This window comes from Camelus dromedarius, chromosome 21 (assembly GCF_036321535.1).
Source record: "Camelus dromedarius isolate mCamDro1 chromosome 21, mCamDro1.pat, whole genome shotgun sequence".
Taxonomy (NCBI): Eukaryota; Metazoa; Chordata; class Mammalia; order Artiodactyla; family Camelidae; genus Camelus; species Camelus dromedarius.
The window spans coordinates 11,686,984-11,701,923 of NC_087456.1; the positions used below are offsets into that span (position 1 = coordinate 11,686,984).

Genomic DNA, 14,940 nt, shown 5'->3' on the forward strand with positions numbered 1-14,940 from the left:
TGTAACAGCGTCACCCTTCTTTCACCTTTCTAGGCTTAAAGTCTTACTCTGCTAGTAATCCTACTCTTCTCCCCAGTCTCTCCCCCCCAAAAATTGCTTATTAAATCTAGTGTGAACTCATCAACCTTGATACTTACTGCCCTTCCCAAAGCAGTCCTTAGTGTATTTTGGTTTAGTTAAACATCACCAACCTTCCAGGCTTACTTGTCACTTCTTCCTGACACACATCTTGTTGTTCCCTATACATGGTATGCCTTCTCATTTTTGCCTTTCAGAAACTTCTCCAGTTCTTAAGCCCATCTCAAACTCCAGCCCCTGCAACTTTCCTTTTTCCCCATTCCAATCGTTGTGACTTTTCCCTCTCATCTTTGAATCCCTAGTATACTCTGTAATTTTAATTTTAATACTAGTTATTTGTGCTCATCCATCTCCTGATTTACTTGTAAGCTGGAAATAAGTCTTCATAGTGCTTGTTATTTCTCTTTCACCTTTTGTTCCCTTTTCACGAATGATACCTTTTTGTCCAGTTTTTGCCCTTGAGGTTTAACAAACATTGATTGATCAACATTAATTTGTTTGCTCAGACACTGTGCCAAATTTTTTACATGTATTCTAAAAATATATCCTTACATATATTTTACATTTATCCTAACTTTAATCTCTAGGACAGCTTGCACTGTAGTACTGTAAGAGATCCTCAGTATCCAGATGCTCATTAATCTAAGGGATACATGGAGAAGCAAAAGTTGCCAAACAAGAAGACATTCACTAATGAATTGAGCACCTATAAAATTAGGCTGTAATCACCAATTCTTCCTAATTAACCCTAGTCGTTATCTTTCCCATCCATCACAGCAACATCCTTCCCTGTTACTCTCATGCAAATACAGCACAAACCCAAATGAAATTATAAGCCTTGCAAAAGATGTGAAACTTAGTGAAACTGTGAAAGTACAAGAGAATGGCTTTAATTGCTTGCAGAATTGTTGACAGTTGGGTAACTAGCAGAACTAACAAAGAAAAAAGGATGATGACTCAGACAAGCACTTCAGAAAAGAATGAATTAAGTAACATAGAGGGATCCTTGAGAAAACTGTTGAAGGCTTCAAAACAAAAATGACCTATTCTATGCCCATGATATAAATTTCAAAGCTAGAGAATGTTGTACCATTGTATGGTATGCCAAAAAATAAAACTAAAACCTATAAGTGAAATCAATAACCATTGTTAATGAACTAATCATTTGTAGTTTCATATTTCAGATTCAGTTACAATCAATCTTTTATTTTTTAACCATTTTACTCTGAAATATTTGGACCTGTTTTAAATAGGTTCCAGTACCAGTTATCCTTGGGTACCAAGGATGACTTCTGTCTATCTTTCACAGCCAAGGTAGCATCAGATTGTCTGGGTATTAACTCAAATATTAGCTCCTACTCCATTCTTTTGACTCCTCTTTGGGGGAACATATGTTTAAATTTTCTAGTTTTTCCTCTTCCATTTCCTTTTTCTTTTTACTTTTTCAGCCTTCGTTCACCCTTATTACTGCTTCTGTGTGTCATGTCCCCCCTCTTTCTCTTCACCTGTTTACTGTTACTCCTTTGCGTCATTGCCAGTATCCTGACCTTGAGGCTTATCAGTGTGCCTGGCCGGCCTTGCAGTCCCTTCACAATCCCTTCATAATCTGGAATTCAGTGCTTTCTGTTTTAGGTTTTTACCCCCTTTACTCTTGGTCTTTCTTTATTTTTTCCTTTCTTCTCTAACAGGTTTTTTTTTTTAAATTTTGAATTTTTGTATCATTCTTTCTTCCAAGTGCTTACTATACCTCTTCGCTCATGGTGAGACAGTTGGTGTTACCCAGAACCTCTGTGTACTGTGGAAGCTCTTATTGCTAGGACTGCAAATGAGATAAAACCTAAACACCCCTTCTGAAAGGAACCCTTCCTGTTCTGCCCAGCATGTGCATGCATCACATTGGCCACTTTGCTGGGCAGTTTCTGCTGCAGCCCTCTATGCGCTGGTATGCTTGTATCTGTCCCTCCGTCTACTGCCAGAGATCCTTGATTACTAAGCAGGGGGGTCCACGAATGAAATTTGGTTAAGTGTTAAATATTGTACTACTACCATAGTAAAAATCGTTTAAGATTTAGAAATTTTTTAAACAAAATTATTGGGAGGAATATGGGAGGTCTTGGAGGAAAGAATTATTCTTACAGTGGGTCACTTTCTGCTCCAGAAATTTAAAGAAATATTTTAGAATGTATCCCTCATCTACAGTTTTATGTTAATTTATACACATTATTTTTGATGGGATGAGGATGGGTTTAGTCTATTATGAAGAAAAGACGTTTTAGAGAGAGCCACGGATCTTCTCTAAAAAAAATAAGGTCTCTTAAACTTTTAAAACTAGGCTAAAATTAACATCTATAATGTATAATAGGAACATTGTGGTTGGAAAATGGATGACTAATAGATTTTCTCAGCTTTAATATCTCTGACTAGAGTGTAAGTGTGAATGTTGTTCATTCTCCCAAATTGGTACATTTCCCTTTCATTATCTTTTTGTGTTGGTAAAAGTTAACTCAGAATGTATTTTTTAAATTCTTATAAAAATGAAATCTTCATAAATCAGAGTTTTAGTAATCTCATGTTTGTGATTTGGTGAAAAGTTTAAAAAAATAAGCACTTTGGAAAAATGTGTGTCTTCATATCCTCATTAGGAAACTTCTCTTTAATTTTGTAGTCAAATCAGAAAATTAATGCCCGTTGGACCACAGAGGAGCAGCTTCTAGCAGTGCAAGGTATATTAAAGATAAGCAGTTACTGTTGTTAATAATTATTTAACTTGTCATGAAAGGTGACTACCATAGTTCTTCCCTTCCTTTAGAAACGATCAAGAAAGGGGTCTTGTGTTCACCACAAAGTCCTGGTGACCAGGAATTCTGTTTTGTACTTATGGATGTGACATACTGAGCCTATGTGCATTTTGGGTCCTGAACAGCACATAACACTTTCTCAGCACTAAATAAATGATGATGACAAGCTTGAACAGGTCATATGATCTCTCGCTGCCTTTGCTTCAGTGTTCTTGCAATTGGGTTCATTCTTACTGTATCAGGCAGTAACTCATCGTTAAAAGCAAAAACTATTATGTGTTTCTGTTTTCTCTGATTACTCTGTATACTTTATTTAATAAATGTCAGATACTGAAATTATTAATGATGTTTAACTTTTGGTGTACCATAACTTACTTAAGAGATATGCCACTGAATGCTTTGAAACCTGACTTTAAATATCTATATATATATTTAAACAAAAGAGACATAAGAGATACATTAAGTGTTCATATATATGTGTATATGTATGTATATATATGTAGCATTTTAAATGCACTATTTATAAGAATACTTTGAGTTGTATGCAGAACACTTTGTAATATGAATACGCATGGGCAAATTGAAAGCATAATAAACCTGGATATTTTCATGTTTGAATTACTTAAAGAAGGGCACATTGTATATTTTAATTCAATGCTGTAGATTTTCTTTTCCTTTCAAGATAAACTATCTGCAGGACTGATTCTGTAATTTAAATTGGTCTATAATTTGTTTCTTCCTGGCTGAGCCCTGTGTTGAGTACTAATAGCTTTTTTCATCTGGGTTAAGTACTGTAAGAGAGGTGGGCCCCAGTGAAATATAAGTATACCTTTGAAAATATTTCCAAGTATTCAAACATAGAGAACATATTTAACTCAAAAATGCTGTGCAAGTATCATTCGGATGTGAGAATAATGTAGTTAAAGATTGATTAATATAAGACTCCGCAGTTTGAATTAGAGTAAGAATTACCCACCCAGTGTGATTTGAAAATGTCACAGGAGAGTGCCAGCAGGATAATGTCGACCTTCCCTTTGGCCTTTACAGCACAGCACAGTCATTTCATAAGTAGAAATGCTTGATCCTATGGAGGCAGGGTGTCAGTGTGCATTAGGCACATCTATAATTGTAGAACTAAGTTTCTGAATGAATCAGGATGAAGTTTAATCAGTTTATAATGTTCAATAATTGTTTTAAAATTAGAAGCTGACCCTTTAAATTTTTGATGACAAAATTAGTATTTTCAGTGGCTGTTTCATATTCGTTTAGAACTGTGACTTAAGCTCTAATGTGGTTATTTGAGTGGGCATTGCTTTGGCGATGTAATGCTGGTTTCCCTCCATTGTAGTAGCCTATAGAATTTAACCCTGTTTTCCAGTGTTCTGTTGTTTAAAGGTTAGTGTACTAATCCTGTAGTATAGTGTAAGAAATTATGCCGGTGAAAGGATTTTCTGAGGAGAATCACCTAGGAAATCTGTGTTAATCTTTCTCTATCTGTACAGCACTCAGGATTTGATATTGTTCTGCAGGACTACTTTAAGTGGTAGGATCCACTTAAGTAGTAGACTCCTATGGCTGGGTTGGATATTATGAAAAGCTTCATTCAAGGGAAGGACATTGGCAATAGTACATGTAGAACTGAGCTATATTTGTGGCCATTATCTCTGCTTATAAATATTGTAGGAATGGAGTAATAGAAATAATCAAACATTTCCTCTCCTCTGAGGGACATTCTCTATTATATTTTTATGCATATTTGAAAAGTAATCCTTAAATAAATTATACTAATGCAGCAGTTTGTATGGAAATATTCATGTTCTTAGAATTTTGAAAGCACTATCTTAATATGTTAAAGTCTTTGTTTTTATTTATGTATTTTAACTCTGTGTGCAATTTTTATTTTCACTTTGAGTTTTTAGGGGTTTTTGTTTTTGTTTTTTGTTTTTTCTTTTTGTTTTTGTTACATAGAATAAAACAATATAAAGCTGTTTGTGTCCAAAATAGTAATTTTTAGGGAGAAGTGCCAATTTTGCCCTGTATGCCCACATATTTATATAATGCTCAGAAGTGTGTCTTATAAACAGTGTAATCATAGCAATGTCACCTGTACCTGAGTCCCATTGTGGTTAAGATACATAATTGCAGCTTTTATTTTAACATGTATAATTTGCTATCCAGAAGTACTTATCGTAGCAGGCTATTGTTTTTGGGTTTTTTTGTTTTGTTTTTCCTTCTTTTTAATCTTTATCATTAGCCTTTATTCTTAAAGCCACTTCAGTTTTAATCACTTATGTCTTGATATTAACATGTTTTAATTTATGTAGTATTTTATATTCAAGATATTTTACATATATATTCTGAATTGATACTCATTTGTTCCATGTTTTATCTTGCTCATAGTTGATTATTACTGTGACCTAGAGAGAGAAATACTGACTCTGGTGTCACTGGTGAGATTTATAACTCTGCTGTTAAATAAATGTTATTTCCCACTTTACTTCGCATCTACTCATATTATTGTTAATTAAGTACTAACCATTTAAAGAGTAGATATTTAAATAAACAAATAAATATTATTTTAACAACAAATATTTAAGTAAATAAATAAGCTATTTTCCCTTCCTTCTTCCTTATTTGGAAGGGGGCAAAATCATACTCAGACCAGATATGAATGTCTGCTTATACTTGTATAATCTATCACTTTATTATGTTAATTTAATTCTAGCTGTATCATAACTTCAGGAACATTCTTTAAGGGTCCCCAAGTGGGATATTGTAAATGCTTTTAATTTAATCCTCTTAAAATACTTGTCAAGAAAGATATTTCTACAGTTTCTGTAATCTGTTCCAGCTTTGAGTATCTAAATTTTCTATTACAAGTTAACAGTAAGACCAATTATAGTCTGTTTATAGCTTGTGTCATATATAGAAATATTTTTTCCTAATCTATGGTGTTTAGAAATTATCCTAAAATCAATCTTGATAGTCATATGATAAATGTTCCTTATTAAGCAAGAATTAAGAAAAGAATTAGATTGTAGGAGTATTTTTTTCCATGTAAAATGGAGCAATTACTAGCTGTTTTCAAGAAAATAACAATACGTTTAAATGATAGTGCAAAACATCCACTCTTTAAAGTATATAGGCACAGAAGGTATACAATATTTGATGTTTTTAAGTCTCCTCCTAAATGTATTCATTTCATAGTCATGTGGTTAAAAAAAAAAAAAAACCAGTATGCTCCCCAACTAAAATATTTGTGCTATATTAGGATAAACAACAACAAAAGAATTTTTCTATTTTATCAAGATGTCAACTTTAAATTTTACTTTTTTTTTCCATATTGCCTGCCTTCTCATATAAAACAGGAAATGACAGAACTATGTTCAAGTCAGTTACGCTTACAGTTAAATGTTACCTTCTCTCCCTGTAGTTTATACATTCATTCCTTTTTAGGAGAAATGAAGTTGCAAGTCTAGAAATTGTCTTCTTTCTAATTTTACCTCCTATTTTTAAAAAAGCTAGAATGTTCCCTAAAGTAGGGGGGTAAAGGAGATTTGGCAGTTGATTTAAGATATAAGGATTGTAATCCAGTACATGATCAAAAGGAATTTGGAGTTAGAGTCATACTTCCCATCTAAAAGGCATCTTTTTGCATTAGAGAGTTTCTTCAGTTATAGCAGGTAGCCTAAGAATGGAGGCCGAAAAGTATAAATGTCAGCCCTCTGGTAAACTTGCTTCAAATTATTAATGATTCAAAATTGACAGCGTTTCTGGGATGGAATTTAACTTGCAGCAAGGAAAATGGGAGGGTTCAGAACAGAAAATTTAGGCATTGGAAAGGAAATATATGATTTTGACTTTAGCCCTTGCTCAGATGCACCACTGTCCCACTGCTGTTGATATCTTTATTACCTTCTTTAATATGGATTCTTGAAGAGATTTACAGGAGGTAGAAATTCATGTTTCTAAATGATTTGAGTTTAAAATTAATCTCTTATTGATAGGAAAAGGCCATATCACTGGGAGTTTCTAGATGTCACTATGTTCTTATTTCAAAAATAGATTTTTCAAAAATTAACATTTCCCAATTATACTAAGTTCATGCTCACTTTAAGACATTTTGCTATAAGAAGCAGGAAAAAATATCCCCCAGATTTTCATTACATAGACCTACAAGTAGCCTTGCCACTATAATATTTGGCTTTTTTTTTTTGTAGTCCAAAGTCAGATTTTAAAAATAACTTTTTAAATGTACCAAAAGCAAATTTATAATATCCCTTCTATCTAAGGAAAAAAGAGTCTAAATTCCTTGTCCAGGGTTGGGAAACACCAATTTACAAATGCTCCTGAAGTTACTGTCTTACTAGCCAAAACTCTAAAAATACGAATTTTTTTTTTTTGGTTGGGTAATATAGAATAATGATTGGAAAATGTGGACTTTCATAAAATGTAATGATAACATACTATCCTAGTAAATTATATTTATATGTTAATTCTCAAACAAAACTTTAAAAGTACATGTTTATAAAGATTACATATTTATAAAGATTATAAGGCATCATCTGCCAGTGTAGAAGCCACATTGTTTCATTGTAACTTTCAAATGAAATCTAGAAAATTGAAAACAATTTTTTCCTCTCCCTGGGAAATATTTAATTTCCCTCTTCTAGGGTTCTCTGAAGTTTGTTTTGTTTTTTTTTCCCCGCACTGAAAACTGACCTCTTGCCATAAAGGTCAGAAGTTTAATTTAAAACTAATGGTTCAAGTGGACCCAAACCTTTTACATTTTCAGAGAGAGAGAGAGATTTAATCATTGTATTTGACTCCCTTGCTGAGAAGTCATTCAGATGACCTTGGGCCTTTTTTTTTTTTTTTTTTTTTTTTTTGAGAGAGAGAGAGTTAAAAAGTGTTCTGTATTTCTTTGTTATTTCATAATGAGATAGAGTGATTAGATGGTTTTGACCTGTTTACTTTTTGATTCCTTTAGTGAAATGTCACTTAATCAAAAGTCATAGAGATAGTACTCCCCATGAGTTACTAATTAGGAATTGTTGTGATATTGTGTCACGGTATTACTTTATTGATTCAGCCTGTGATATGGGATATGATTCAGAACACAAAATTTTATTTATTGAAGAAATCCGTGAAAAGTTGATCCATCATTTAAAATACAAATTTGGGTTTTCAAGGTCATTAATATTAGCATTCCCATTTTATGTGTTTCTTATTTTTATCAAGGCAGACATCTTTTAAAGCAGAGCACAATTCTCATACCTACAGTATTTAATGATGAAAATGAAGAAGGAAAAATTTCAGATTTTGTAGTAAGAACTTCCTAAGTCATCCTAGCACCAATTCTTGTAGATACGAGGGACCTTGTTTTTAATAAACTGTGAAAAAAGAATGGACCGCCCCTCTCCTAGATACAAGTTGTAACTAAATTAGCTCTGATATCTTAGGTTGTTAGTTTAGTTGCTCAGCACTGCTACCCTGCTGTGTTCTCCAGATGCCTAGCTGGGGATTCTTTTGAAGGAGTCAGTCCTGTTAAGTCTTCAGTTACAGCCATAGTACAGAGCTTAAGAATTCCACCTTCTAGCCAAAATATCCTGTTGACCGAAGTCATGGGAGTGTAAAAGTGATAAAGAAGTCAGCCACGTGTGACTCTTGTAGCCTGGGGAAGAAACGTAGAATGAAGCCCCGTAGGAAAGAAAAAGCTATTGTATTTCCTGAGCAGTTTCTGTGCATTCAGCATTGTGGTAATGCTGATGGTAGTTTGTGTTCCATGGGATCGTACTTTCCAATCTTCTTCACATCGTGGCACACAGAGAATATTATGGGATTTGTCATAACACACCGAGGCAGACCTGTAACGCTGCTGTTTGTCCAGGGGAGACTGCCAAGGAGCTCTAGCTAGCCTATACCTGGCCCAGCCATCCTGCAAGGTTAAGGGCAATAACATTTGGGCCCACTTATTCTCAGGATGTGACTGAGATCCTTAGCCAGACTACAGAGGTCTGCAGTGTGATCTGAGCCTTCAGATTTTGCAAAGTGGTTGGTACAAGACCGGGTTATGCAAGTTAATAACAAACTTACCTAGTGACCTGAAGAAAACCCTTGACATCCAAAGTATCTGGGTAAACTAAAGTTCCTATAGGAAGTAGTTTTGGTTTGGGGGCATGTAATTCTGAAAATGCAACAATATTAATGACAAGCAAGAGAAAATAAAGTGAAACCACACACACAAAAAAAAAGTCAGAAGAAGAGGGGACAGTAATGGAGTCAGATGTGGGGACAGCTTAGTGGTAGGTTTTGGAACATATTTTGCTAAACAAATAGGTGTTTGGAGGGTTGTAATATCATCAGACTTGGAATCAGAGTTACTCTTAATGTGACTTCTTGCTAAGAATATAGAAGATCTAATTCTAGATTTATTTAAGGTTTTCATGTCTAAACTCGTGTATTCAGTAGGTTTGGTCATTTCTAGAATTAAATTAAATATCCCTTATGAAAATTATTCTGTGGTTTCTAATTAGTATTTGTTTTTCAGTGCAGTCATCACAAGTTGAGTTGCCATTTTCCAAAGTATAAGTAGGAGAGAAGTACTTGAGTATATAGCAGTTATTCTTCATATGAAATGACCTTGGGTTTGCACAGCCAGATAAACCCTCGGTGGAACCTAGTCACCATTAAAATTTATACTCAGTTATGAAATTCAAACTGGAAATCAGCTCATGGATTTAAGAGAATATAAATTCATTTATGTTGCCAAAATGTTGTACACAATGCTTAAGTAGCATTATTACTTTTGTTGTCCTGCATGTTTTCCCCTTCGAGAACAGCAAATGAACATAGTTTACAAACCCAAAACACTGTATTAACAGTGGGATATGGTTATAGCTTAATAATGTCAGGCCTCCTACCCAGAATGCATTAAGATAAAAGAATTCTCCGTAGAGTCAAGCCTAGCAAGTTGAATGTAGCATGAGATACTTATTCCCAAGTTTCTAATATAAAATAAACACAGAATTTAAAAACAAGAGTTATATTGTATCATGCTGGTGCTTTTATGTAATAAGTATACCATCCAAATAGGTATCAGTAAGACTATGTCTAGCATTTCTGCTGAGGTACTAATATCCTTATATTATTCTTTCATCTGTAATTGTATACATGTTAAGTTTATTTAAATCCCCATATTTCTGGCTGCTTAGGTTAAACTATGGACTTCAATATAAACATCAGTATTTTTTTTTCTCCTTTCTCATCTCTAATTAGTAAGTTACTATTTTTCTGGTATTTTAAAAAACAGTTATCAAATTGTAAAAATCAAAATTTTGACAGCTTTTATATTTTGAGCTAAGTGCATCATCTCTTTCTAGAATGAGTCATTGAACTTCTTTTAGAATTCCCTTAAGAACAAATTATTATCCATCTGATTATATAAAGTCATTTAAAATTCTGTAGCATAATTGACAATCTCAAGTTTGTAAATCAAATATTATCCTTCATTCTAATAAAATTTCCATAATGAAAAGTTAGGTTTTTAAATAACTGAAAGTACAATCCTTCTTAAATTTAAGGTAGTGATGATCAGCATGAGTGTCTACAAATCGTCATTACTATCACCTAAGTCTTCAGGCTGCAGAGCATAGCTGGGAATCCTTCATAAATACACTGTTTAGGACTGTTAGATGAGTTAAAATCCAACAGACTGAAAAATAGCTCCCCTTTTTTTGTCCATTAGGTTGTGATGATTCTCCTGCTTTTTGTATTTAAATTCTTAGCTCATTTCTGTTCATTGGTACCTGGTGAGATAGGCAAGTAATTATGTTGAAGTTGGTGTTAAGACCAAAATTACAATGCTTTTCTTAATGGGGGAACCCTGAGACTACCTGCTCAGTCCATTGAGGGGATTAAAGAGATGGTTCATTCCCATCCAGCTTTGTTTACAAACGGTGTTGCTCAAATTTAGGTGACTGGCTACTAGGGAAATAAATGAATGTGGAATTGAGGATGGAACAAAGAATTCAATGCTTTACAATAAATGGACTGTATTTGAGAGTTCAAGAAAGGATTGGAGAAAATAACTGAGTATGTAAACAATGGTAAGTTTCTGATTGTTCAGTTGAAGGCAAGTAGCTGGCTCAATGACATGATAATTGATAGTTTTCATCTGTGACCCTGATATCTTAGCCTCTATCTCAGAACTGAGAAATGAGCAGAGTTTATCAGAAAGGATTTTCATTGCTGGTATCTTTGTGTGTGCATGATGTATAGTACACACAGCTCTCCTTATTGATCCTTCACAGGTGTATTATTTACTTTGCCTTCCAGGTGTCCGCAAATATGGTAAAGATTTTCAAGCTATTGCAGATGTAATTGGCAACAAGACTGTTGGCCAAGTGAAGAACTTCTTTGTAAACTACAGGCGTCGGTTTAACTTAGAGGAGGTATTGCAGGAATGGGAAGCAGAACAAGGAACCCAGGCTTCTAATGGTGATGCTTCTGCTTTAGGGGAGGAGACAAAAAGTGCTTCTAATGTGCCATCAGGGAAGAGCACTGATGAAGAAGAGGAGGTGTGTTTGTGTATGGAATTTGAGCTAATATGAGTTGAGGAATCACCATTTTGTGTGGTGGTCTGTAAGGTTAATTGTCAGAGGACTGGCTGAATGAGCATGAAAGGTTGACAATACACTTACTCAGAGGTGCATCTCTCGTGACTCCTAAGTCATAATGACATGCTGAGTTCTGATCCTAGAAGAATGGAGAGTGTATTGTTCTTTCATAGTCTTTTTTTTTTTTTTTCCAGTGTTAAGCTGTTTACTAATAAAGATGCCTGTTTGGTAGCTTCGTTGCTTTTTTGGTTTTTGGGTTTTTGTTTTGTTTTGTTTAAAATAAAAGAAGCTTGTGCTTCCAAAAAACACTGGTGTTGTTTTTGTTTTGTTTTGATTTGTTTTGTTTTTCCTGTGACAGCCCAAACTATATTGTATTAAGTTCATTAGGAACTATCATCTCATACATGTATTTTTGTTTCTTCACCTCTAGGCACAGACCCCACAGGCTCCTCGGACTCTGGGTCCATCACCTCCTGCCCCATCATCCACTCCAACACCAACAGCCCCCATTGCCACTCTGAACCAGCCTCCACCACTTCTTCGTCCAACACTGCCTGCTGCCCCTGCTCTTCACCGGCAGCCTCCTCCACTCCAGCAGCAGGCTCGGTTTATCCAGCCCCGGCCAACTTTAAATCAGCCTCCACCACCTCTCATTCGCCCTGCTAATTCTATGCCGCCCCGTCTAAACCCGAGACCAGTGTTGTCCACGGTTGGTGGTCAACAGCCACCATCACTTATCGGAATTCAGACAGATTCACAGTCCTCACTGCACTAAAATTAAATTGGACAAAGCTGCAGTAACTTTTCACCCCATCATTATACCAATGCTCATCTGACTGATGCAAAAGAAGAAAGAATCATCCTTCCTAGATACTGAGGCTACGACCTAGTTTTGTGGCAGTGGGCTAGCATAAGTGGATGTCTGAAATTTTTTAGTTCGTGCAACTGAAATGAAATACAACAGAAAGCCTACATTTAGCCTCCTTTCTAGAGTATACATTCAGCGACATGATCTCATTAAAGGAAAAAAAAGATTAAGTATTCTATATACCAAGGTTTTTTTGTTTTGTTTTTACTGTATTTATTTTATTGAGAATCTTTATATTCCTGCCTCTTCATAGTCAAGGCTCTTAGTACAGGAATATTGACTTAGGAATTGTGAAAACTCCTTTAAGTTTCCTAAGTTAAGGATGTTTGACTTTTTCTCTTTTTTCTTTAATTTAATTTTAACAACATTTTCCTATGTTAGGAGTGCAAGAATAAATAGCCTGCATTTCAGATTTTGACATATGTTCATTTAATGCATATTTAAGAAATTATAGCTATATATCCCTTTTTTCAAAAAATCTTGCTTTTTTTTTCTAAAGGAATTTAAATATATTCCTTTAAAAGAAAGCAATTTAATCAATTGCAAAGCAATTATATGAAACCATAAAGAATGTACTGAACCGATTAATCCTTTAACATACAGTTTAGGGTCCTAGTGCAAGTCCTTGCTTAAAGGTCATTGACCCGCCATCTGTCAGTGATAAGAGGATCAGAATAAGAATTTTAGCTACAGATGAGGACTTAATTTGTTAAAGTACAATGTCTTTAAGTTCCTTGCAAATGAAGTTAATTTTGATTTTTTTTTTAAATGTTTCTAAATGCTATCTGCTTTTAACTAGTAGTTGCCTACATTTGGGGACTTTAGAAGAGAATTATATTTTGTCAGTTATGTGGAAATAGTGGTTATGGAAGCATTTATTTACGATACCCTTTTTATGTTTAGATTCTGAACTTAAAATTGCCCTCATACTTATTAATATGGTCTGCATTTAATATAAAAGATGTTTTCTTGGTAAATCTCTATTGTACTATTTGAGTACATTTGTGTATTCCTTGCAGCCGACCTGTACTCGTGGGTTTGGTTTAGGGTTAAATCATCAACATTACTTCATAAAATAAATTTAAGAATTTGTTCTGTGTTATCTAAAGATGTATCAGTATATTGTCACAATTGTGCTGTTAACTTAAAATGCTGAGACCCCTTTTTATAAAGAAACAAACAGAAAAACTAAAGACTTCTTAACGCAACACATAATCATTAAGCACCTACAAAGAATATTTTACAAGTGATAGTATTTCAACAATGTATTATTAATATTTTTGATACAATTATTTCATATTGGAATCATGACCTGTGCAAAGGGACAGATCACTTAGATTACTATACTAGTGGAACTTAAGCTAAATGTTTGCACATTCACATTCTCCTCACATTTAAGGCTGTTACATGAAATAGTCAGCATCTAAGGTCCTGATTTCTATTCTGAGATGTCATACATATATTTCCCAAATATTGGAAAAATAGTCCCTACCTTTTGCTGTAAAGCATTAAAGAGCTGCAAACAAATCCACTGATTAGTTTTAATTTTGACGTTTAGACCACTTATTTCCATAAGGACCTTAAGTTCTGGTGTAATCTAAACCTTTTTCCAGGGTGTGTTCTTTCTTTCTCGTTGGATCATCTTATGATTTAAAATTCGTAATACTCAAGAATTTATACTTACTTTTATTTTAAAAGCCACAGGGGACAGTTATATATCTTAAAGGAAAATATCTAAAGCATTTTTTAAAGTATTCAGATTGTCTTGCATATGTGCATACTAGACAGCTTTTATTGTCTTGTCTCTTGTCAGTAGACCTTCAGTATACAGTATGTGGGACACGTCAGTCAAGTTGGTCAGTGCCAGCCTCTGTCCAGCTGTTAAGTATATTGTGATTCATTTGAAATCTGTTCTACCCCAACCATGGGCAAAGGTGCTGTATCTGAGGGATGTGCTGTAATTTGATTTACGTACACTAGAGCACACAGTAGGAAAAAATCTTAGCTCCATAAGTAATATGACCCATGTATATAGTGAGATGTCTTTTATCGTGTGCTTTGCATATTTTGTAAATATTTTGCACGTCATCATTTTCTTTTTTGTTTAAGCAGTGTTTGGCCTGGAAGAGTGATATGCTTGCTGCTTAATCAAAGGATTAAAGAGTTAAAGATGTCTATGTCTTCTATCTTTATATAATTTCATGCTGTATGAAGAATTTAGGACCTCTTCACTGTGAAAATTTAAATACTGATTTTTATAAAAAAAAAAAGCAAAACCTAGAAATCTTTTAAGGACCATTTCATTAATTAATCTCAAGGTTATCATTTTTTTAATCTACACCCAAGTATTTTTTTCACTACATAACTAAAAATAAATCATGCTCTTGATACATCTGGTAATATTAATGAAAAAAATATTTTTCTATATGATTTAATTCCAGTGTAATATGGATGGAGGTAAAAGGTAGGTTATGATCAAAACATTTTCTTAATAATCTTATAATTAAGTAAAATATTTGTAAAATAAATATGAAAGAATGTCAAATTCTGTCTTAATATAGGCCTACATTCTTTTTAG

General features: G+C 34.0%; 1 protein-coding gene across 6 annotated transcripts in view; it reads left to right on the forward strand.

Moving 5' to 3' along the window:
* The window catches only part of RCOR3 (REST corepressor 3), a 48,252-nt gene extending 33,715 nt beyond the window's left edge, over window positions 1-14,537 (forward strand). For 3 of the 6 annotated variants that reach the window (XM_031438623.2, XM_064477159.1, XM_031438627.2), the window contains 3 exons: window positions 2,744-2,801; window positions 11,214-11,455; window positions 11,925-14,537. In XM_031438623.2, the coding sequence (XP_031294483.2) occupies window positions 2,744-2,801; window positions 11,214-11,455; window positions 11,925-12,269 (645 nt within the window). In that variant the 3' untranslated portion in view covers window positions 12,270-14,537. The other 3 variants (XM_064477161.1, XM_064477162.1, XM_064477160.1) reach the window with 2 other exon arrangements.
* The last annotated feature ends 403 nt before the right edge of the window (window positions 14,538-14,940 follow it).